Source organism: Crocodylus porosus, unplaced genomic scaffold, assembly GCF_001723895.1.
Source record: "Crocodylus porosus isolate Cpor-Errol unplaced genomic scaffold, CroPor_comp1, whole genome shotgun sequence".
NCBI lineage: Eukaryota > Metazoa > Chordata > Crocodylia > Crocodylidae > Crocodylus > Crocodylus porosus.
The window spans coordinates 45,674,869-45,700,441 of NW_017728931.1; the positions used below are offsets into that span (position 1 = coordinate 45,674,869).

General features: G+C 41.1%; 1 protein-coding gene across 1 annotated transcript; it reads left to right on the forward strand.

The window, feature by feature from the left end:
* The first annotated feature begins 176 nt into the window (after positions 1-176).
* HCFC2 (host cell factor C2) lies at positions 177-24,788 on the forward strand. Its single transcript, XM_019544767.1, has 16 exons — positions 177-359; positions 2,260-2,408; positions 2,856-3,016; positions 4,515-4,723; positions 5,567-5,651; positions 7,391-7,494; positions 8,149-8,337; positions 9,225-9,401; positions 10,194-10,297; positions 10,398-10,560; positions 12,550-12,750; positions 14,533-14,609; positions 15,344-15,484; positions 16,271-16,456; positions 19,391-19,676; positions 23,945-24,788. Exons 1-16 carry the CDS (start codon positions 185-187, stop codon positions 23,968-23,970), a joined length of 2,433 nt encoding a protein of 810 aa, XP_019400312.1. The 5' UTR covers positions 177-184; the 3' UTR covers positions 23,971-24,788.
* The last annotated feature ends 785 nt before the right edge of the window (positions 24,789-25,573 follow it).

Sequence of the window (25,573 nt, forward strand, 5' to 3'; positions counted from 1 at the left end):
AAAGGGCTGTAGTCTCCCGCGCGCCCCACTCCAAGCCGGAGGCCCCGTGAAGAGTGGGAAGGACAGCACCCCAGACCACGGCGCCTCCCACCCCCACCCTGCCTGCAGCGGGCCACGTGACCCCGGACAACTGCCGCTCCGGGCCCGGCGAGGGGGCTGTGGTGCATTGTGGGAGGACGGTAAAATGGCGGCGGCGGCGGCGGCCGCCGCTGGCCGGAGCTGGAGGCGGGTCTCGTCATTCACGGGGCCGGTGCCCCGCTCCCGCCACGGCCACCGCGCCGTGGCCATCCGCGAGCTGCTCATCATCTTCGGCGGCGGCAACGAGGGCATCGCCGACGAGCTGCACGTCTACAACACGGGTGCGGGCCGGGCCGGGCCGGGCCGGGCCGGGGTGGGGTGGCCGCGGGCCCTCGGGGCCCTCCCCCCCCCGAGCAGCCGCCAGTGCTGAGAGCCGGGCCGGGGGGCACATGGAGGCCTTGGGAAAGGGAGGCAGCCAAAAAAAAGTAGTGGAAAGGCTCCAGGGCCCGAGGGCAGCTGTCATCGCAGTTTGATTTCAATTGAGAAAAGGGGTCTCAGCTTCAGATTGGGATGTCTGGTCAGAAGCAGAGGCCTCGGCTGGCACACATCCCTGCTCTGCACTGCCCAGCTCCCCACCTGACCCAGGTGAGGGCTTCTGACACTGGGGTGTGGCACTGGCTCCTCTCACACGCACATTTATTTAGTAGAAGTAAGTGTTTGCAGGGAGGGACGGGAGGGTTCTTCCTGCCCCCACCTTCTCCTCCTCCAGCTCCAGGGCATGTGATGCCCCTCCGCCAGTGGCTGGTGGGCCAGGCCAGGCTGGCAAAAAATCGCCTGGTGCTCAAAAGCTTCTCTAGGTGCACCAGTTTTGTAGGCAGCAGGTCCCAGAAAATGGAGTGCCCTCAGAAAGCCTTGCCTTTTGGAGGACCATGAGTGGTCTCAAGCTGTCATGGGTGTTTTGTTATTTATTTATTTACGAAGAGGAGGTGGGGTGGGAAGGCTTAAAAAGGATGCCCCCAAGTTGACGGTGGGAGTGAGCTCGCCGCTGTCATCCTTCCCTCAGCGGTATGGCTGTAGGAGCAGAAACCCACTGAAGACGTGGCGGTATGATGTTGGGGGTAGTACTTTGGCTGAAGGCTGGAAGCATGAAAGTAGCTGGCATAGAGGAAGGAAGTTTCCTCTGGGCAGAGAGTCCTGTCATAGCAGCTGGCAGGTAAAGAGGTTGCTGTATATAAACGGGGGTAGTAGACTCCAAAAGCAAACATTTTAATTGTACCTGCGGACAGCGCTGGAGTGAGGTTCAATCCTTGCATTTGGTATGCTTGCAATATTTCTTGTGGAATTTATTTCAGTGTTAGAGGCTGCTAGTGTGGGAGTAGGTCTAATAGCAGAAAGAACAGTTATGATGATATACTTGTGAATGTACAGAACAGGCAGATGGATTTAGAGTTGGGTATAGCAAAAGTATTTTTCCTTAGATTTCAAGCTAAGTGTCCCTGTAAAGAAATATTGTAGCACAAGGGTATAGGCCTTTGGCCTTGTTTCATTGTGTCAGTTTATTGTTTTGTTACCTTGTAAGAATTGCAGAGTAAAAGCTAAGGTGGGTGATGTATGTGTGCACGAGAGACCTGGGCCGTGCTGTTACTGGGGATATGCTTTAAAAAAAAAAAAAAATCCTGCAGTTCCTAGCATTAGTTCTACACCAAGCTAATTAAACTTGATTGTCATTGGACCCGGCTACACACTGCTGAAAAGAGTGTTGGCAAGTGAAACCCCATCAGCATTAAGTACTATCCATGTTACTCACATGCAGGGAGGTTTGCTGGTGTTGGCAACCATAGAACACTCTTTTGTAAAGTTTCTCTAGTATAAGATGATGCCTAATGTGTTTTAGCGTTTAGTGTAAAGGGTACTGGGAGCCTAAATTTTTGGACTCTTCTGTTGACTCTGCTACTGACTCAGCCTGTGAGCTGGGGTGAGTCACTTAACCACAGTGGCCTTATATTCCTTGGTATATTGAGTATCTCCTGTTTTACAGAGGTATTTTGAAAGTTTTGATTCCCTTAACTGACTTTACGTTTAAAAGTCCTTGGATAACCTTGCCCTTTGACAGCCACTCGCTTATTAAAGAAGAAAAAGGATCAATAGCCTGTGTCCCTTTTCTGGGGATAGAGATGTTAAATCCGTATTAATTCCTCTCTGTATTTGTTTAAACATTTGTATTTATTTATTTTGCTGTAGTTACAAATCAGTGGTTTCTTCCTGCTGTTAGAGGAGATATTCCCCCAGGCTGTGCAGCTCATGGTTTTGTTTGTGACGGCACCAGAATACTAGTATTTGGAGGAATGGTTGAATATGGAAGATACAGTAATGATATATATGAATTACAGGTATGAAACGATGCAGTTTCAAACATTGCATTACTTATCCATTTTATTAAATCCATATTGTGCGCTATCAGTGTAATTTGAAAGTTGGATAGGTTTTGTGTGCATCTTGAAGAGAAGATAAATCTTGAAAATAGGATATAAATATGAACAGAGCATGGCTCGAAGCAGAAACTAAGTATTCTTTTATCCTGTCAAAGCAAAATAAAGCTGAATAATGTACGCAATGGCTAGTGAGTGAGTAGGTCTTCATGAATTTGTTGGCACTTTCACTAGCTTGTTTTGTTCATGCTGGTGTTAGGAGGGTACCAGGAAATTTTTAATAGTCCACTAAAGTTTGCACAGAAAACAAACAAAGAATATTCCAAATTTGTTGTCTTTGGATGCTCAAATTATGTTTATAGAGTATAAATTTGTGGTTTCTGAAATGTCTGTCTTTTTGTCTTTAAGGCAAGTCGCTGGCTGTGGAAAAAAGTAAAACCCCAGCCTCCATCTACTGGTTCCCCACCTTGTCCTCGACTTGGTCACAGTTTTTCATTATATGGGAACAAGTGTTACTTATTTGGTGGCCTTGCAAACGAAAGTGAAGATTCAAACAATAATGTTCCCAGGTATATACTGACTGGGGTTGAACAAAATGCGTAGTCTTTTCTGTAGTGTGTTCCTTTAGCAACATTGTTTAGAAGCTCCGGCAGGGTGTAGTAGGAATTATTTAGACTCCCTTTTTTCTGATCCCTTAGATTTTGATGATACATTTCTGAACTTTTGTCTCCTTTCCCTTCAGTCATCTGTCAGGTTGAAGTTTTTCTGACCTTTTGAGTTGGGTTTTAAATAATAGTTAAGCTTAATAGCATGTTAAAACTTTGGTGTGCAGTTTTGTAGCTTTTAATATCAATTTCTTCAAACAAATTTGAAGCCTTGAGAATCTTTCTCACTTAGTCAGTTAGTTCTGAAAGACTTTTTTTTGTAACCATGAAGTGTGCTTGTATTGATAAGTTACTTTAAGTACAATTGTAAATTTGATTTAACAGCAACCATTAGGATAAAATAAAGTACCAAGAGTTGTGGACTCTCCCACAGTTGATCTTCAGTGAAGGTGGCTAGTCACAACAGTTAACTGTTCCAAATCTCTCTTCTGTTTGCTAAATAAGATTTGGCTGAAGTGAAAACCAAAATTCAAACAATTCTGTAAAAGGAACTTGCAAGTAAAAAAATTCTTTCAGTTCAACAACAAATGGTACATTCCCCTCACCACCCTAAGAACTTCAGCACATAAATAGCTTGTTTTCACCTGCTTGTCCCCTTTGTTTACATCTTGACCATCATCTGATGCACTGTGACATAGTGTAGGGATTTTCAACCTTTTTTAATAAGTGTACTCCCTGCGGCCCCCTTTTTAGTAAGTGCACTCCTGGGGGGGAGGTGGCAAGCAGCCAGATGTGGAACAGGGGCTTGACGAGTGTGCCAGCGCAGCGTCTTTGCAGCCCTGCTTTCGCTCTGCACCGGCTCAGCCCCTGTGAGGTAGCAGCATGGGGTGTCAGTGCTCTATCCGCCCCTGCCCCTCGAAGTACCCCCAGGGGTACCCATACCCCCGGCTGACAACCCCTAACATGGTGTATTTATAAGTTTAGCTTTTAACGTCTCACTTGCTGAAGATGCTTTTTCAGATGTGGTGAATCATGCTAAGAACATTGGTGCCAGCTTCCGCTAGGCTTTTTCATGGAAAATTGTGCATCAGACATGGCATGAAAGCAGGCTTTCTAGATGTGTAATGTATATTATTATAGTTTTTCATGATTTGAAATCCACCTTATTTCACCATTTCTCATTCTTAACTATCCCTATATTTTTTTCAGAGGTATTCCTTAGAATTAATATTAGCCTTCTTTTTCAGCTGCCTTTTCTCTTCCAAATGGGATCCTCCTTACTTTGTTGTACAGAATACCATCATGTTTGAGGGGTACTGGAAAGTTAATATTAGACCTTTACCTTGGTACAGGTGTCCTTAATATAAAGAGCTGTGTATATATATATTTCACCTGTATTATTGCCATTTATATATTGTTTAATGAAACTTTTTTTTTTTTTTTTTTTAATATCTTGCACTAGATATTTAAATGACTTCTATGAACTGGAACTACAACATGGTTCTGGAGTCATAGGTTGGAGCATTCCAGTGACAAAAGGGATCTTGCCTTCTCCTCGCGAATCTCACACATCCATCATATATTGTAGAAAAGATTTGGGAATTCCAAAGATGTATATTTTTGGAGGGATGTGTGGCTGTCGACTTAATGACCTTTGGGAACTTGACATAGGTGAGTGTCCCAGTAGAGTATCTGTTTCGGGGCATATCTAGTATTGAGGAAAAATGAAAGCTTTTGAGGGTAAATGATGTATTAAACTCAGTTACCTAGGAGGGTTTACTAAGATTTGCCCATGTTCAACTATAAATTATTGTTCACTGGGTTAAGACATTCTGATTTTTTTTTTTCCCCCCCCCCCATAACACCTGTATTTACTGTCACTGCTAGTATTTTGCAGTATTCATTTTCACTCTGGTATTTTAAAGGGTCTTATAAAAACTGAAACATATTAATGGATTGGGAGTGTAATCTCAGTTTCAGTTTGCTGGATAGGTTAATGTTTGTCAACACTTTATATGAGGTTTGGACAGAAGCTTAAGCATGAAAACATTTTTTCTGTTTTGAAGTTATTAAATTATTATTAACATTTAGTTAGTGTTTCTCAACCTTTTTGAACTTGAAGCTCGTCCTGCATAACTGGGTGCCACTCTATCCACAATTTAAAAAAAAAAAATAACGTGTACATTGCAGCCCTTGCATCCTTCCCCAACAGTAGGGATGGAGAACCAGCCAGGCAGAGACAAGACTGAGCCTGTACTTTCTGCTTAGTTTATCTGCTTACTGTCTCATGCCACACAGCACCTTTCAAAGGATCTGGTGGCATGTCTCACCACCCTGGTTGAGAATCACTGACATAGGTATTAGTTTAGCTTTCTTGCTTAGTTGAATTTGATACTTATCACTTCCTGAAATCTAGATAGTGAGATGCACAGATACAGAATTTTTATCTTAATGATTTCTCTGTGTGTGGTGTGTGTGTGTATGTGTGTGCTTTTGTTTTTTTGTTTTTTAAAGGAACAATGACCTGGTCAAGACCAGAAACTAAAGGGACAGTGCCACTTCCCCGCAGTCTCCATACGGCCAATGTAATAGGAAACAAGTATGTCTGTTGTTAAAAGCTCAACTCTAGAAAGGTACACCTAGTAGGAGAATGATGCTATAGTGTTTCTATTTTGGATTACTTTTGCCACCAGTGTTTGGTGTAAACAATTTTGGCCTTGTGGAATGCTATTTTGGATATTGTTGTATCCCTATAGGCTGTAGGAGTTAATATGTCATTATCCAAGTTAAAGTAGTTTATGAACTATAGTAACATGAATCTGCTATCAGTAGGGGGCACAGTCCAATGTATTACTACTTAAGTGAAAAGTAATGGTTTTGGCAAATGATAAAAAGCACTGATCTAGAAACAGTTTTTTAAATGTGAAATAATCATTCCTGAGGGTTTTATTTTATTGTTTCATAATGATAACTCATGAACCATGATAGTTTTATTATCACAGATTTTAAGTAGTATGCAGTTAGATGCCTTGTGTTCTAGATGTGTAGTGCCTCAGCATTGCAATCAATATACAGGAGTTAAAGGAAGAAGGGAGAGTGCTATTCCAGATCTATAAAGAGGGGTGGAGGTATTTTTAAATGCTGCTCTAATGTTTAGAATTCCAAAAATATGTTGTTTTATTGATAGAGAATTTAGTTAAAAATACCTTCCCCTGGCATTGATATAGGAAAGGGTTGGGTCTAAAAATATAGGACAGGGAGGGACTTCCTGGCTTATTGAATCTAGTCCTCTGCTATCACGGGACCCATCAAGATCCATTCAATAAACATACAGGTTTTTTTGCCCCCACTACCCTATTTGGAAGCTTGTTCAAAACGCCTGACTGTTTTAATGCTAGGAACCTCCTTCTAATTTCCATTCTGAAGCTCATTCATTGCCCTTTAGTTTAAATTGTTTATACATACATTGGGGGAGGGGGAAAATTCATATGCTCTTTAAGCCTTTATCCCTTTTTTTTTTTTAAAGTCTCTATTTTTATCATCCTACCAGCCACTCTCTACCTGTTCCAGTTTCACTTAATCTCACTTGAATTTGGGTGACCAAGTTCACCATGCCTGATCGATGATTATTACCCTTTTGATTTCATAGCTGCTTTCAAGCACCATCCATACTCATCCCTATAAAATTCCATCAGCAGACTTGAATCATGTAACCCAACTGAAGTATGCATGCATCTCTCTGCTTCTCTGGCTGCTTGGTAAAACTAATGCTAAATCCTGTAATTTTGATAAAGTAAATGCACTTGTCTATTTTGTATCAACTTGGGTGGGGGAGTACTTGTAGGTACCCTCTAACACAGCCTAACTCTTCTTTTTTCTTTTATTGGTTTTGTCAGAAATTTTTATCAGACTAACCTGTACCTTTACCTTTTTATTCTTGATATCTGACAATATTCCAACTTAAGAAGGTCTGCTGTGAGTTATGCATGGAAGGGGTGTAGAACATCTGTGTAAATTTAACTTCCAACAGTGCTAGCAGTTTCAGAGGCCTCTGATCAATTTAAAGCTGTAGTGTGTAATATGTAGTACTTTTTTCATTCAGTTATTTTATTAAGCACTTAGACAGCTAGGGACCTGTAACAGTACCCTGTAGAAAGAGACATGGGGCATGAACAATGTCATGTAAACCACAATTGGTAGTTGTAAATCATGCAAATATTGTTTTTTCCTAGTCTATGATGAGATACAGAACAATACAGTAGGGCTGTGAAAGTTACTAATTAGCTTTCTCTTTCTCTCTCTCCCTCTCCTCCCATCCCTTCCCCCTGTATTTTTCAGAATGTATGTTTTTGGTGGATGGGTTCCACAGGCAGCAGAGGGTGAGATTTCTGCTCAGGATAGTGAATGGAAGTGTACCAGTTCATTTTCTTACCTAAATTTGGGTTAGTGTTTTCTGCATTTTTGGTTGATGATAATATATTGAATGCTTGTTTTAACCAATAACCTGAGTAAATTCTTGAAAAACATTATGAAGTTGTAAACCTGGACTTTAAAACTAGGAACCAGTTTTCATGTCTTACCAAGAGTAGTAGCAGTTTGATAGTGTGCGCTTAATCCAAGAAGAGGTATCTTTGTTTTTGTGGAGGGCAGGGGGTGGTTTGGACAGTGGGTTGTAAGCATGCAGCTGTGTTGTAAAATACTTTGCTGGGGTGATTCTGCTGTAGACATTGTCCTGTTTACTATCATATAGGATTGTACTGTAAGACAAATCTCTTAATACAAGGCTGTTGCCAGGAGCCAATTAATAACTACCTTGAGATCCCCGCATTGTTTTTGCCCAGTGTTATGAGGCAATTGAAGATCAGGAAAATGTCGTCTTCAAAATTCTTTTGGGGTTATAATGACAATGTCTTTGTCTACAAATTATTTGGGGTCTATGCTCAGATGATGTCCTGCTGGATAGAGGGAGAGGGTACTGGAGGCATTAAAGTAAACTCTTTTGTATTTTTTTGTTGTTGATCACTTCCGTTTTTTCTTTTACTAGAAAGGCATATTATATCAAAAAGACACTGATTTTTTCAAGTTTTGCTTATTAGATACCACAGAATGGATAAGTCTAATACCAGATTGTCCAGAAGACAATAGTAACTTGTTACCAGGGCCAAGAGCTGGACACTGTGCTGTGGCAGTTGGCACTCGGCTCTACATCTGGAGTGGTAGAGATGGTTACAGGAAAGCTTGGAACAATCAAGTTTGCTGCAAGGATCTTTGGTATCTAGATACTGGTGAGTCAAAATATCATAGAGGCCCTGTTATAAGAAACATATATCAGTATGATATGGAAATTTGACATTACAAGTATTTTGAAGATAAGTTCAGTGAATGTTTACATTCCGGAACTTATTCTAGTGAAAAATTTGTGCTTCTGTGTTGCTGATTTCAAAGATTACTGCTGTAGTTCTTTACTAAAATTATTTATTTGAAGACCTGTGTAAGAGATGTGAGATTCAGTTTACAACGTTACTAAAATGCTTGAATTCAGGGCACTGGAGGGCACATTCTAAGCAATAATAAATGTTTTTCTGTAAGTGTCTAAAATTTTCTTAACTTTCATTTTTAGTTGTTGCTCTTATCTTTTACCTATTAACAGTTCTTTTATTTGGTCTTCATACACTTCAGGTACTTTGTGAAAGATTGTTTAATGAAACTATACGTAGTTTGGGGGGTTTTGTATGTGCATGGGTGTCCCTTTTTTCCTTCTTCCATGTGGTGGTTGCATAGTCTTTTTTTGAAGAATCTTTGTGAATTCTGTCCCACTAAAGTTCCAAAAATACTTGATGCATATAATCCCCAACTAAGGAAGGTTATTCTCCTTGATCATATCCCATGCTTCTGTGTATGCATCCCAGAATTTCATTGACCTTTTCTGTTGCCAAATTACTTTTGAGAAGTTCTGTGTACATTTTTACAGTGTCTTAAAAATATTATTTATTCTTCACCTTTTAATATTTGTAGTTCATTTCATAACTTGTTTTGAAAAGTGTTATGTTACTGGGCCTGTATTGTAAATAGTTGAAGAAATGTGTGCTGTTGAGTTGTCATTACACAGGTATTCTTTGAATTGGGCTAGAAGAGCTAAATATTCCAACTGCATTTCATTGGTTTCTTTTAGAAAAGCCACCAGCACTATCACAGGTGCAGCTGATCAGAGCTACTACTAATTCTTTTCAAGTTAAGTGGGATGAAGTTCCTACAGTTGAAGGATATCTTCTTCAATTAAATGCTGATTTGCCAGTGTCTGGAATACCTGTCACCGGGGTTCCTGAAGCTTCATTGCTGAGTTCACAGGGTAACAATGCAATATGTCTTTTAAATGTGATAAAACCATTGCACCCTACAAAGGAATGTATTAGAAATTTAGTTTGAAAAAGGATAGCCTGAGAGAGCCTCTAAAGTGGCTTAAAGCCAAGTTTTTAGTCTCAACCTGCACTATATGTTCCCTAGGCATAGGTAAGGACTTGCCTAGGGAACATACAATGCAGGTTGAGGATGGGAAACTTGGCTTCAAGCCACTTTAGTGTTTCCTGGACCTGAGTTGGCTATATAATGGGTAAGTCCCTTGATACAAACTAGAACAGACTGAGCTTGGAACTTCCTTATGCAGCAAAGTTACGGATATATTTATTTTTTGTAAGTCATACCCAATGCAATAAATTTTTATTGAAATGCAATAAATTCCAATTTGATCACCCTGTTAAAAATGGTTGTATGGAATTGGTATATAGCATGCATTTTGTATTTTGCTAGGTGAATATTCTGAAATCTGGCTCTAAGGGCATTTCGTGAAGATGTGGGGAAAGAATTCTAAAATGAGTTTATCTAGTTGCATGGAGTCTGTGTATGACTGAGGGAGAAGGAAGTGTTTGGTGTGTGGGGGTGGATTTCCTTTGGTTTGGTTTTACAGCTTTTACTTTGGTGTTCTGATACTATAACAAGAATCTGATTCTTATTTACACAAAGATCTCTTTATATGCTACCCTACCTTGTCGTCTTGTTAATTGGAATAATAGTGATTCCATAGAAAGTATGTTAATATTTGATGCAATTGATGAGTTTGGTTTTGGTTTTGTTTACCTGCTAGGTGCTCCTGTTACACATCAAAGTCAGCAATCTGTGAATATGGTGCTTCCCCCAGAAATCAAGCTGGATCTTCATGGCCATGCAAATAACATGGTTCCTAATAATGTAAGTGTAAAGTTAATAGTGTCAGATTGTGACAAGGTGTCGGTGATGGTCTTGCTCCTCACACTACTTTGCCAACTAACAGTTATGTTCTTCTGCCTAGGTACATGTTTCTGTTTCATCTAATTCATTATTAAAACTAGAAGCTAAAGAAAATAAGACAGAACCTGAAAATACGGTTGTGCAAGAAACTACAAAAAACCATACAGATTCTAAAGGATCCAAAGAGTCAAATGCCCCTTCGTTTTTGCCAGCTTGCACTTCAGGTAAAAGGCCTATACAGAGGAGAATCAGGAAGAAAAGAATTTTTTTTTAATTGTTTCCATAAACCTAGACGAGTATGGCTGTTATTTTTTCAGTTTGATAGTTTATTAGATGCCTTAATCCAGGGGTGTCAAAATCATCTAGCCCATAGGGCCCAATGAATGGTGCATAGTCAGCCCTGTGGGGTGGATTGGGCCCATGAAGATCACCCCCACCCCCAGGAATGTGCATTCCATGTGGTAGCCAGTCCAAAATTCACACTATGTACAAGATCTGTCCTGGCGCAGTGACAGATGGGGCACCACATGCAGTTGTAGATCCTGGACTAGCCAGAGCAGGTACTCCATACCACACTTCCTGCATCAGCTGGGGCAGGTGCTGTGTGGAGTGTTGTAGACCAGTGTGAGGTGGCTGGCATGGGTCACAGGCCAGCTGAGGTGGGTGCTGTGCAGTGTCTGGGTCAACTCTGGAGCTGGGAGCAGTGCTGGGGGCTGGGTGATGGGATTCTGGCCCACCGGCTATTATCTTTTAGAAATCCCTACCTTTAATTTTTTTTTAAGTTAGGTCTCAAAGTTACTGTGCATGTTTAGCAGAAGGGCGGTGGGGAAAGACAACCCTAACGTTCTCAGTTCACGATCCTGTAGAAAGAATGAAGTTATTAAGGCTTTATTTTTTTTTTTTGACAACCAAATATGCCATATGCAGTTCTTCACCAGAGAGAAGTACATACAGCATCTTTCAAATACAGCTACTCCCTGCTTAACATTGTAATGATGTTCTTGAAAAATGTGACTTGAAGCGAAACAATGTTTAGCAAATCCAGTTACATCACAGTAGTTACCTACTAGCAGGTGGTAGCTAAACAATGTTATAACTGAACATTGTGCAACTTTAAACGAGTTTATTCTCTAATAGATCAGCGATGTAATAACAAAACAATGTTACTAGGACAAAGTTAAGTGAGGAGTACCTGTATAGTAGTGAATGTAATGTACTTGCACATGACTTGTGTGGTCTGCAAACTTAAAGCAGCAGTAATTCTTTTTAGCAGTAACATTGGCTGAATTGGGTAGTCTGTTAATTACGATGCTCTTGACCATAATGCCACAAAATCCTTTTAAGGGTGCCGTAGTATGATGCACATTATTAGTATTGTTAGGTGTCCAAATGCCTATATATGATTTGTAAGATAAACTTGGAATTTTCAAATGGGAACTCATAATGTCAAAACCATTCTGATCTGTTGTGCTCTTTCTGAGGCTTTTTGTTTTGGCTTGGGGTTTGCTTGGGGTTTTGTTTTTTTGCATTGGAAGAATTGCTCTATTTTTCTGAAGGCAAAAAAACAAGTGAAAGCTAAGAGCTGGCATTTTCTATGGGATGCCTTGAGTTTGTAAAAGTTGTGAACAACTGATCTAATATAATTGTACTTGATTATGTCCTGTGATTGCGATGATGTCAGTGTTTTTTATTGTATGGTGGGTTTTTTAAAGAGTTCAGTTCAGTTATTGTGGGGATAACTTGGGCATATGAGAAATTAACCCAGAAACTAACTCTTACAGAATAAAATCTTAGTCAGTACATTGTACGTTTGGCAAAGGCTTAAGACTTTGTACTTGTCTGGGTGACTCTTTGGTACTGGGCTTTTCTTTCAACCCAGTTTTGTCTGACTATGCTAACTTTTAGCTGAATAATGGACTTTAAAACCGATTGGACATATATTATCAATTCAGGAATATCTGGAGTATTTCAATATCTTCTGCACACATTTTTTTCATCTCATTTTTTGTCTTTGAATTATGTGTAAATTGTAGATTTCTATGGGTAGAATAATTAATAATACCAAAGTTGCCGCTAGAAACGAGTATAACAAGGCTCACATTGTTCTGTTTAGCTAGAATCCATTTCTATAGAAGATTAAAATACTTGGATCAAGTTGATATTTGCTGGTTTCTATCTTGTTTGAATTCAGGATCATCTTTTCTATATTTTAGGTCTTCAGGCTTCGGCTAATGTAGGTGAATTACATGACTTGGACACACGAACTGTAAATCCTGATGCTTCTGTATGCAGTAATATCTCCAGCACACAAACTATGGTAACCCAGCAGGCTGTTAAAACTGAGTCATCAAGTACAAATGGGGCAGTTGTTAAAGATGAAACTTCACTAACAACATTCAATTCAAAATCTGAAGGTTTGAAATGTGTTTCACATACTGTATTTTGAGCCATATTTATCTAAGGCCATCAAAATTCTTCTAGTGTGGCGGGTTTCTCATCTTGGCTAGTACCTGGGCTTGGAATAGTGCTTCAGGAGTTGATGACATTGGGAAACTGAGTGACATCTTTTTTCCAAGTGAAGAAAGTTCTTGTTAAACCCCTTTGGTCTATGTGAGCAAGCTATATGTGGCTGCTCTATGTGGCTCCTGAACTGAAAAGAGTTTAGTTCCTTCGGTGCATTGTTACAGAGCAGAGCTTATTGGTATATATGCAGTACTGCACTAAACACACCCATATTCCTTCCATTTTTGGGAGCCATTGTGCACAGAGCAGGCACAGCATGTCTTGGCACAGGACTGCCATGCACCATGCATATCATAACTGCTTGGATTCTATAGAGCTAAATTTGCACATTCAATGTGGGCTCCCTCAGTTTGCCTCAGCAGAATTGTACTGGTACACTGGGCAGCCCTGGTTGGCTGACCTAAACTGCCTGTGTCTCCCTGCAGCACAATGTGAGATTTGTGAAGGGGATGTATTCTGTTCCCTGCTTGGCTGGAGCAGCAGAGTTCAGTAGGTGACATGCTCCCTGGCTGGGAGTGTAGGGCTGCTGTGGCTTCTCTTGGAGGACAACATGTACAGATAGTCACACTCCCAGGAGCAAGTCTCTTGGGAGCAATTTAACCCTGGCTGTTCCCTGGTAATTTCTCCCCTGCCCACACCCATTTTTGCTCTGGGTGAAAAATCCTGAACTTCTGTATACTTGTGGTTTCTTCTGGGACAGCAGCAACTCTCCCAGGGGAAACCGAATATCTCTACATGGCCTAGTAATCCACTGTTCAGGTAACAATGATGGCCAGTTTTGGTGCCTGTAACGCATGTCTATCTCTCTGAATTAGCAAAGATGGTCAGAGGTTGCCATTTGACTTTCTCAGCATTGTGGAGCCTCATACCAAAGATGAACAGTTCATAAGATAAATTCATTACATTTGCAGTGGTTTTTTTCATAAGCTGATTTGAAATGTCTGAAATAAACAGTTAATGTAAACTTCCAGTGCAAAATAGCTTAATGGAAGTGAAGAGTCAAAACTTGCTCTAGCCTGAGAATAACTGAGAAGCATGTCCTTGTTTAACCTTCTTGTAATACTGCTTGTAGGTGCAAGATATTTTGTTCGGGGTTTTGTTTGTTTGTTTGTTTGTTTTTAAAAAAGACGTGTCAAGCCTGAATACTAACACAATCTTCCTTTGTTCATGTATTTGGAATAATGATTCAGATTTGTTTAAATCTTGACTAAAAAGTTTCTCATCCTGTTACTACTTAATGTACTTTGTTGTATTCTGTTCAAATGTCTTGGCTGTAATTATTTGTGTGAGCATTGCATTAAAAATCAGCTGTTTAATGCTGACTGGGCAATATATGCCTCAGTCTGATCTATTCTCACACAGTTGAACTCTGTCGCTATTTAGATGCAGTTCCAGACCCGAAGTCTTAATTCAGTATTGGGTCTTCTGTTTGCAATATCAAAAAAAATTTACAGTGGTCTGTAAAATTTAATAATACAAGTAACTGATGATTAACAGTTGAATTTATTAGTATTATTCAGGCTGTAAACACATTTTTATTGTTTTACGAACAATTCTATCTATAATATTAGACTTCTGCAAAAATGCTTACCAAATGAAGCTGTGAAGTTTCTGTGTTTACATGAAAATGTTCTGAGTCAACTAATAGCTCTTAATATAATTCTTGTTTCTAGTGGATGAATCAACTTTTATAATGCAGTCAAATAGGGTCAGCCCTGGACAAAGAAATGATACAAATGAACACTTACCTGTAAGTATGTGACCTTATCTAATCAGAACTAATAAATGTTATTTTACTGTTTTTAGAGGGGCCTTCACACTTAAAGAATAACAACATGTTTTACTCCACAGTGTTATGGTGAATAATCCAGTCCAATTGCAAACAATTTGGTTTTATTGAAGCAATTATTTTGGAAAGGAGAGGAGAAGGCTTAGTTACACAATTAAATTCTAAACCCGCTTGTTTATCACTCAGTACAGTAGAACTATCTGTGTACATGATTATAAAGTATGGTTTCTCTGCACGATAATAAATGATTTCTGTATACAGTACTTCAGCTGAAAGTATGTATTCTTGTAGTTCATTTAATGAAGATCCCTTGAAACTCTGAGATGTTAGTACAGAACTGCTTAGAACTTTGTAGACTAAAGTGGTGATGTCCTTCTTGGAAGAGACCCCCTTTCCATGGCATGATGCTCAGAGATAGCAACAGAATATGAGCTGTCTGTTTGTAATACTGTACGTTGTGACAGCTAGCTAGCTAGGTACTACTACCTGCATACCTTCGGAGTTGGATTTTTGAGGAACCGACACTTTTAACCAATTTAAGTACTCAGCGTTTTTAACTACATTTCAAATAATGATAAAATGTAACATACCAGAGTGATTGGGAATCAATATGTGTATCTGAGTCTTGAAATGTGACTTTTTTTATATTACATTGAAGTATGGATGGTCTACATAACATGTTCCTCAAATACTAGAAAACTACCCCATTAAGGCAGATGGCAACAGTGAAAACAAGAGAACGACAGTGGTATGATGTGGGAATTTTTAAAAACAGCAGTGCTTTGGTGAGCCAGTTCTACTTGCTACCAGAAGAAAAAGCAAGCATCTCAAATAAGGTAGCTGCTATGTTGTTTGTTCTTCCTTTCCTTCCTTCCTTCAATTTGTTGCCCAGGTTTTCTAACTCTTGAGATTGGAACTTGGAAACTTTCTGATTACAGAACATGAAAACTGTAATCTCTAAAATGCAAAGTGAGGCTTGAAATTGTTGCAGATGCATATCTTAGAAGCTATTTATGCAGTTGCCTTCAGTTTTGAGGGGGAGGGGAACAAAATCCATTCACAGACACAGGAAGGTGAAGTCTGCTCAAGAAGTGCTTTTCAGGAAGTATAAATAAAGAATTGCACTCTTTGATTTTTTTTGTCTTAACTTTAATACCACTGATGAAGGTGATTTTTTTCCCTTTTATTTAGTAGTAGAAGTATAATGTATTATTTAGAGTGTTTTTCAAGAAAAGTAATAGAGCTGTGCAACTAATGAAAATTAATTCCATGTTTCTTACCAAAAAAACCATTTCTTCTGTTTTGCTCGATAGCCTGCCTTTTTCACAGACTTTGACAATGATGATCAGCTAAGCTTTATCAGCCCGGTCAGTCAGGCATGTCTCACAGTGAAACAGTGGTCAAAAATTGCTTTACACATAGCAATTAAAAGCTTTTCTTCCCAGGCTTTGAGGATCTGTGGCCTTGAAGCTGTTAAGCAGCTTTGCTATCCAAGAAGTATCATCTCTACTACCGTACACATTTAAAAACTGTAGCTTAAGAATTAACACTTAAAGGTAATTTCTGTAATATAACAGTTTAATTTTAAACTTATGTGAATTTTGTATCATTTAAATTTTCAGACGGAAAAGGAAGATGTTCCGGACTACAGGTTACTTAAGAAACAGGATCTCCTTCCAGGCACGGTGTACAGGTTCAGAGTTGCTGCAATTAATGGGTGTGGTGTAGGCCCTTTTAGTAAAGTCAGTGAATTTAAAACTTGCATCCCTGGTTTTCCTGGGGCACCTTCAACGGTCAAAATCACCAAGGTGAGAGGCTGAGATAATTAAACATTATGGAGACTAAAATGCTAAGGTTTTGTTAGCTGACTTAATCTCGGAATTTGTGGGTTCTATTCTTGAGTGCATCTTATAAGAAATAGTATCAAAATTAGGTGGCTAAATTATGCTTTCTGTAATGCTTCCACTGGATTTACTATAAACCACTCATATTTACACTCGGTGTTATGAGAGGAAGAGATGTTGGTTATCGCAACTAAGACTCTTTTTTTAACCAGACAGCTGGTATGTTAAAATAGATAGCGTCTGCGTTTATTAGACCTCTGGCTTTGACTTCAAATCCTTGTCTTTAAAAATAAAATGTGGGGTGGGGAAGATAGGTGAGAGGAGGGGCAGGGAGAAGGAGGGGTTGACAAAAAGCAAGAGAACCAAAGATCCGTATGTAAATACACACACCTCAGATGATGTAGAACAGGATGGGCACAATACAGCCCATGGGCTGGATCTGGCTCATCAGTTGACTGTATGCAACCAGTGTCTGCTCTGGGGTGGGAGCACAGTGTGGGCTGTCCCAAGTTGGGCTCGGCCCCATGCCGAGCATGTTGGGTGGCAGCCGTAGGCCAGATGAGGGTGGGGGTGGGCAGAGGTGGGGTGGATCAATTGTGCTGCATATGCCTTCTGCTCCCTCCCCCAACCCCCAGTTGGCTCCTGGAACCTGGCAACCAGGCACCCACATTAACCCTGCGCTCTCACCCCCTTCCTACGCACAATATACAAGAGCAGGGGTAGGCATCCCTTGGCACTCATCATGGAGTATGGCAAGTGAAGGCATTTTCCTTGACATGTGTGCCTTGGGGAGGGTGGCGGGGGAGCTTCTACATGCCCAATCCTTATTGTGGCAGTGCAGCCCCAACCCCATTCCCCGCTGTCCTCCTCAGCATTTGTGTACCTGCTGCTGGCAGTGAGCCGGGCTAGGGTTCTGCAGCCCATGCTGAGCTGCTTGTAGCCTTCCTGCTGCCTGCTGTGAGCAGCTTGGCCTATGTGGTGGGCAGAAGGGGCCTGCCCAGAGCCTGCGTGGGCTGTAGAAGGCACCTGGGAGGCTGCAAGCAGCTGTGTCAAGGTCAGGGAATCCCAGCCCACTCATTGCTGGTGGCAGTTGCACGTGCCTCGGGGTAGGCTGTAGGGAAGGGGCTGGGCCTGGGCTGCCCCAACAAGCATTGGGCCTCTCGTGGCACACCTGCTACCTGCCTCAAGCACACCTGCAACCTCAACTTTGTAAGATGCTAGCATTTTTGGCACTCTGCCCAAAAATATTTGCTGACCCCTGTACAAATGAATGAATTCATTTTGAGCTATTATGTATGCTACTCAAAAAAACCCCATAAATAAGGACAGATATATTTTTAAAATAAAATTAAAATGTGTTATAGTAGATGGTTGAATTTTTTTTTTTAATACATTGTTTTTATCTACAATTTATTAAACTGATATCTTCTGAAAGATTTTGTATGCAGCCCTCGACAGCTCATCAAAACTCATTAAGTGGCCTGCCAGCTGAAATAATTGCTCATCCTCCATGTAGAAGGGCAGCAAGCATGATCAGGGGACTGGGAGAGACTTGCATATGAAGAGAAACTGAATAGGGTGGGACTTTTTTAAGCTCTGAAGAGAATTGATCAAAGAGGGCATGATAAAGGTTCACAAACTAATAAATAGTGCAGAGAAAGTAAATATTGATATTCTCTCTCATTACAATTAGCAGACCTAAAATTTTAACTATTAAGTACAAAAATTAAAAGTTTATCCTCTCTCTGCATCAGCATCCAGTCTGCCACCGTGAGACGGGATGCTGAGATGAGTGTGTACCTATGGTCTGACCCTGTTCTTGGGCAGTTCTTGGAGTTTGAAAAGTGAAATTTCAGATTTATTTAAAAAAAAATCTAAGAAGTTATAATCTTTAAAATTGGCCATGGTTCCTAAAAGTGATTTGACATGCCATTATAAGACCTGGAATCTATCTTGAATCTCTTCAGTTGCAAACTGCCAGACCAATATTTTGTACTTCTGGTGCTACTGTATTTTTGTTTGTTTGATACATGTGTGAGCCAGAGGATAAGTTGTCTTGTCTTGTCTTGTCTTGTTTTTGCCAATAGTGGCATTGGCCTTGCATTGTAACAGGGATAAGTAGTAATAGTAAGTACCTGAACAACAAAAACAGAAGCTGTGAGAGAGAATAAACAAGTAACAGGTTGGAGGAAAAATGTTCTTTTAAACCAGGGATTGGCAACATCTTTGGGTAGAGTGCCAAAAACACCTGCAACCTCAACTTGTAAGATGTTGGCATACTAGGGCAATTGACAGGGGAGCCGTGGAGGGCCCAGTCCTTGTTGTGGTAGTGCAGCCTTGGCTGCTTCCCTGCTGTCATACTGTTTTCTGTCCTTGCCCCCCAGGCTTGAGTGTACCTGCTGCCAGCTACAAGTTGGGCTGGGGCTCTGCAGACCCCAGTGCAGCCACTTGCAGTCTCCCAGCTGCCTGCCACTGCCAGCCCAGGCTCTGGCCAGGTCCTTGCTGCCCGTTACAGAGCTTGGGTTGCTCACAGTGGGTGGTGGGGAGCCTGCAAGCAGCTGCACGAGGGTCTACAGAGCCCTGGCCTGGCTTATTGCCAGCGGCAGATGTACACATGCTTCAAGGTGGATGGGAGGGAAGCGGCTGGGGCTGCACTGCCACAGCAAAGATCAGGCCCCTTGCAGCTCCCCTGCCATCCATCCCGAATCACATGGGCCAAGCAAAATGCCTTCACGTGCCACATTCTGGCGTGCGCGCTGGGGGTTGCCTACCCCTGTTTTAAATTCTCTCTATTTAATGGCAGTGGAACTTTATGCAATGTATTGAATTCTACAGTGGAATATCAAGTATGTTATGCTTATATACAGCTAATGATTGATTGATTGATTGATTTCTTAGAGTGTGGATTGCATTCATCTTTCATGGGAGCCTCCTGCTTCACCCTCTGGAAATATCTTGGAATATTCAGCTTACTTAGCTGTTCGTACCACACACATACAGGAAAATCCAAATCAGCTTATGTTTATGAAAATATACTGTGGTCTTAAAACATCTTGTATAGTGACTGCTGCACAGCTTTCAAATGCCCATGTTGATTACACTGCTAGACCTGCTATTGTATTCAGGATTTCTGCAAAGAATGAGAGAGGATATGGACCAGCCACTCAAGTTCGATGGCTCCAAGGTAAAGTGGTTACCAAATGTACTGTTTAAACAGGATTCAGCTTTGCTTTAGGAAAACTGTTAATGCAAAACTCTTCAGTTCTCCAGAGCAGCATGTATGAAGTTCTTAAAAATTTGATCTCTGTGGCTAAGTACAAACGGTCAAAAAGCCCAAGGCTGTATCAGTTCAATCTTTGCAGGTTGGTCTAAGCTGTGTAGATTGGACCAATAAGCAAGTGAACAGACATTCACTTTTGATTCTGGAAATGCATCTATACATCTGCAGTGACTCAGGCCAGAAACCAGGGGGCTCTAGTGCATGCCTCCTGGCTGGGCTGGGGCACAGCTTGGGTCAAGGCTAGCCTACTCACCCTGTGGGGGAGGTGCAAAGCATCCTGGGGTGATGGGGGACTGAGAGTTAACTTGAATCTGAAGGGGATTTGGGACAGAAGTTCAGTAAACAGATTTAATCTAAATCAGTTAAGTTTGATACTACATCCATCCAGGTTTATCTTAAAATGGTTATGAGCACTTTGAAAGTGGTTTATGTGCACTGAACTTCTGTTGTGTTACAGATTTGAATTGGTTTCTAATCACTTATACCAGTTTTACATGTAATTTCTGCCCTTATCTTATGAATATTCTGTACAGGTTTTACAAGAAAGGAGTGCTTCTATTTCACTTCAGTGTTTATATGTGAAATACCATACTTACTCAAATATAAGATGGGGTGTTTTTTCCCCCCCAGTCTACATGGGGAAACTTCTTTTCTTACATATGCATACAGGGAACCCTCATTAAATACATTGTCTATGATTAAATTGATGTGAAGCAGCATGTGCTTAGTAATGGAAACCAACTATGAAGTTGATTAAATGCAGCCAAAATACATGTATAGGTTTTTAATTTTTTTATTTGTTTTTCTTTGGCCCTTAAACAAACAAACAAACAAACAAAACCAGGGAACTAGTACCAGGCCTGGAGGTACTGCAATACCAGGCTAGCACCAGCAGGACTAGAGCCAGCCCTGCACATTCCCCTTGGTGCCAAAAATACTATGGTTAGTGAAACTCACCTGAATAAGATGCATGGCAGTGTCCATTGTATTCAGCCCTTCTCAGCTCTTTCAAATCATGGTGAACCACTATACTGAATACATCTTGGCTTTTTCATTCCTATGGCTGAGCTGCACTTTTCTTTCCCATTTCCAATTATTCCTTTTTCTTCACCATCCTTCAATGTCTAGGAAACATCACCAAATGGGGCCCTAAACAGTATACCCAGAATTCCTCTGTTGGCCCCTCAGCCTATTATATATTATTAGTGTAGACCTGCCCTCCATAAGGTAGACCCAGGGCAAGTAAGCATGTGCCTGGCACCCTCGTGTGGCTTAAACCACCATGCGCCCCTCTGGCATCCCACTGTCACCTCCACACTCTCTTTTTTTTCAGCCTCACCCAAGCCACCAGTTGAAAGTGTAACCAAGGAGTAAGCCTTCTGGCTGTAACACAAACTAAGCCCTCCCTTGCTCTGAACATGAGCAATAGTTACCTACCTGTGTAATGAGGCTTCCCTTGACCCCAGGTAATATTGCTCTGTAGGGCACCAGCACTTTGCCTTCCTCAAAATAACCCCACTCTGGACTCTGTCTCTGCCCTAAGTTACATCCCCCTGCAAGTCAGCAGCATTCTTCTTGCGTTAGTCCTAGGCTACCCCAGGTGTAAGCCAGGAGCTCTCTGCAACTCCTGCCACAGCTCTTTCTTGTGCAGCCTTCAGGGTCAGACTGCCTCCCCTGGCACAGGGTCCATGTTTGTGTACCTCCTGGGCTGTCCCCCTTTCAGTCATGTGGCTCCCTGAGTGGCCACAGGTGCTTCCTGATTTAGCTTGCTGGCTTGACCCCCAGGGTGACTTGCTGCTGTCCTCTGCTATCATAATAACTTGTCTCCCATGTAGGGTTCTAGCTGAGTTATACTGTAGCGCAGCTAGTTCTGCAGTAAGTACTTGTAGCAGGTAAATCCCTAGGTAGCTGTTCCCTGTCAGCTCATAATAAGCAGCTTTCCCTGTCTGAAGGCTCACCCTGCTGTTCCTTTTCTCTTAAATTAACAGGAGCCTTTGGCTCTGTTACTCCCTCTCCCCCATTTCCCCTCCTGTATTTGACTTATACACATATACTGTACAGTGCTGAGCTCTGGGGTCACCATAGCTTGAAACACTGCTGGGACCCAGCCCAGTGAAAAGTCATGTGGCTTTTGAATTTGGCTTAATATCAAGAATAGTTTGTACTGTACATAAGTAGGTTAAGAAGTGCTGCTTAAGAGATGTGTTTATGGAGCACCTGTGCCAAAACTTGCAGCAGTTTCAAAAAAGGTAATATGCACCAGCTGGGGATGAACTCAGTTACTCCATGCATGTTATTTCAAAGCTGATGCTTTCAGATTTGCCCCTCACTTCCATGTACTCAGGGAGAGCAGGGTCTGACAGTAAAGGGGTGAGAGGAAAGGGCCGCATGGAGAAGAAGTTCTGGTGGGGGAGCAGAGGGCCCCCCAGATCTATTTTCCCTGCTGTAGCAGTGGGAAGGGGACAAATTCAAGGCAAACTTGCAATAATTGGATTCTACATCTGGAAAACTATAACAAATTTTCCATATGTAGTTCCTAATTATTGGAGGTGTTGGCTTATTTGAGTAAATATAGTAATAGCAACTGCAGAATTAGTTCACTAATTTGGGTGCACACCCAGGCAGAAGAAAGAATACATTGTTTTACCCTAAGAACTATTTAAAACAAAATTAAATTCCCCCAAATTTTTATCCTGCTGATGCCAACCAGTAACCTAGTTACTAATGAGTCGGTTCCTCCTGCCTTTTATTCCCTTAAGGAGAATAATGTTTGCTATCAGATGAGGAGAATTAATTCTGTTCACTATGTCTGTCATTTCTAGTAGAGGTAATGAAATCACTGCATTTTTTTAAATTGCTAAAATCACAGTGGTTTCTTGGCTCATTGGATCAGTGAGCTGTTTATCATTTCTTAATCACCTCTGCAATATAATTGCAGCATTCGGTTTGAAAGTAAAAGTACTGTTTTCTATGTAAAAAAATAACGTAATGTGAGGAAAAGACAATTTAAAAGAATCCTCCCTGGTGTTAGACATTCTAGGCCAGGAGTCGGCAACCCCCAGCACATGTACCAGAGAATGGCACGCAAGGCCATTTTGTTCAACACGTCACAGCCACCTCAGGCTCTGGGCAGCTACCGCTGACCCATGGAGCCCAAGCTGCTCGCAGCAGGCAGCCAGGAAGCTGTAAGTTCTGCTGCAAGCAGGTTGGGCTTCATGGCTGGCAGCAGCTGCCCAAAGCCCTGGCTGGTGGCAGCTGGGAGGCTGCAGCAGCTGCACTGGGCTCTGGAGCTCCAGGTGGACTCCATGTTGGTGGCTACATGTGCGCCTCCAGGAAGACAGCAGAGAGGCAGGGGGACTGAGGCAGTGCAGCCTTGGCCCCTCCCTTGCTGTCTGCTTGGAGGCTCCATGTGCAGCCACCATAGAGCCAATGCCAGTGCTCTGAGCCTAGTGCAGCTGTTTGCAGTGTGCTTGCTGCAGCTGCCCAAAGCCCAGGCCATCTGTGGCAGGCAGCCGGGAGGCTGCAAAGAGCTGCATTGGGCTTCAGAATTCTTGGCCAGGTTCCATGGTGACAGCAGCAACTGCATGCATGCCTCTGGGTGGGCAGTGGGGGAGAAGCCAGGGTTGCACTGCCTCAGGCCCTTTCCTGCCCAGAGTGCACATGCAACCTACACAGGGCTGGGGCTCCAGAGCCTGGTGCAGCTGTTTGCAGCCTCCCGACTGCCTGCCACAGTTGGTCCAGGCTTTGGGCAACTGCAGCAGGTGGCAGAAAGGCTTCAAACAGCTGCACTAAGTCCCAATACCAGCTCTGTTGCCGGTGGTGACTGCAAATGCACTTTGGGGCACCAGGGGGGAGGGGGTGGGGCTGAAGCAGTGCTGCCTGCCTGGAGGTGCTTGTGCAGCCGCTGCCAGCAATGAGGATCAAGGAACGGGCCCCTCAGCTCGTCCGCGGTCTGCCTCTGGCATGCTAAGTCAAGGCATGTGTTGGGGTTGTGGTGTTTTTGGCACTGTGGCCAAAAACATTGCTGACCCCATTCTAGTGAAGGTTTTGGCAAAAGCATTTATACCAAAATGTCTGAATATAAACTTAAATAACTATTTACTCTAGTCAGCATGTTTGACCACTTACAAAGGTATGGAATGTTTAACAATGTCTCTCTTTCTTTTTTGCAGAAATGAAAACATCAAGTTTAAAGTAGAAGCAGTGTAATAAGTCAAGTTTGAATGTAGTAGTTATAATTAACACTTGTACTATTTTGTAAATGCTCCAAATATTTTATTTTTGCATTGTTTTTATCTTAAAATTATATAGCCTCTTTTTTTTCATTTTAAGCATCAGCATTATATCACCTTGCCTGGGTTTAATTACTCCATGGAATTAGTTTTTATGGAAGGTGGAAAAATTAGATTCTGACCATTTTCTATTTAATAGCCACTTTGATAGTTAATTTTAACTATCACCTGTTTTTTAAATCTATAATTGGCTTTTGAAGCAGAATTTAATCTTGTGCACCTGTGATTGTTACAGATTTCTGCCACTTGTTTTAGTATTCAAAGATGAGCTTGTAGGGAATGTGATTGCACAGTTATTTCATGAAGACTTGGTCTGTGAGCAAATTCTTTTTGAGTTGTATACCACATTGTTGCTGTGGTATGAGTGCAAGAAAACATTTCCAGTTATTATATAGTAACTTAAAATGTATAGGATATTTTAATATATGCTTTTTGTAAAGAAACAATTTTTTTCTACTATTTGTAACAAATATCTTAAATCTTTAAAGGTATCCCCTAAAGATATACAAAATATAGAAACAAGACATTTTTCTTAAGAAAAACAAACTCAATGTAAATGCACTACTAGTAGTTATGATTTTTCCTTTTCTAGTTGTACAAATCTTAAACTTGTAAATATAAAATGTTTACAAGAGGCCTTTTTGGTCTGTTATTAAACCCTCCATGGGATTCATTCTTCTTGTTTTTATCCATATGCTCTGCTTTTAGCATATGCTTGCTTTTTGCACTAAAAATAACTTACCTCATTCTTTTGTTTGTAATCAGTTGTTTGCTTCCATAACATTTCTGTAATGCTTCTGTTTAAAATGTAACCAAAGTTTTAAAATACGTGGTAAGCAGTTTTGCACATATTATGCTAACTTTGTAAACATATCTATTCCAGTTAGGCTTCATAAGTGCTCATTTGCTTTACCTATATACTCCCCCATCAAGTCCATTATTTTCCTTTTTACCTAGCTATCATTTTTTTTTTTTATCAAGGAGCTTGCTATTTAGGTCAGAAAGAATCACTGTTGGGAAGAGAGGTTGATCCATTCCTGTGCTAAAGAAAACATTTGTTTGCAGTAGTGAAACAGAGGTAACATTTTAAATCCTGCTTATAAAAAGTTGTTTACCAAAGTGTAGAGTAAAATGGCTGAGCTGTGCAAGGTTTAGGTTTTTAGCTGAATAAATTGAGGCATTTAATAAGATTTTTTTTATCAAATCTGAATTTCTGTACATGTGCAATGAAATTTATACTTTGCACTTTAAACTTGTCCCTCAATGCCAAAAAAATATATATCAAGGTGGAATTACATGCTTCTTCTTAAACTTGTCTTAAGAACCCTCTAAATATAGAATATAAAACAAGTATGAACATGCCTGTTTCACTTTTTTGTGGGGGAAGAATTGGGAGAGTATTTTTGAAAAGATTTAATAACCCAGATATTCTTGAGCAAATTTTATGGCCAATTTTTTGGACCCTTGAAAGTAGAGTTCATAATGGAAGCGCTAATACAGCCTTAGCTA

What these genes read in the sequence shown, in the direction of transcription:
- HCFC2 (XM_019544767.1), top strand. Translation starts at nt 185, where the DNA reads ATGGCGGCGGCGGCGGCGGCCGCCGCTGGCCGGAGCTGGAGGCGGGTC. An exon ending in GCTGCACGTCTACAACACGG is followed by an intron (nt 360 to 2,259) that starts GTGCGGGCCGGG and finishes ATTTTGCTGTAG; the next exon opens with TTACAAATCAGTGGTTTCTT. An exon ending in TCTTTGGTATCTAGATACTG is followed by an intron (nt 8,338 to 9,224) that starts GTGAGTCAAAAT and finishes GGTTTCTTTTAG; the next exon opens with AAAAGCCACCAGCACTATCA.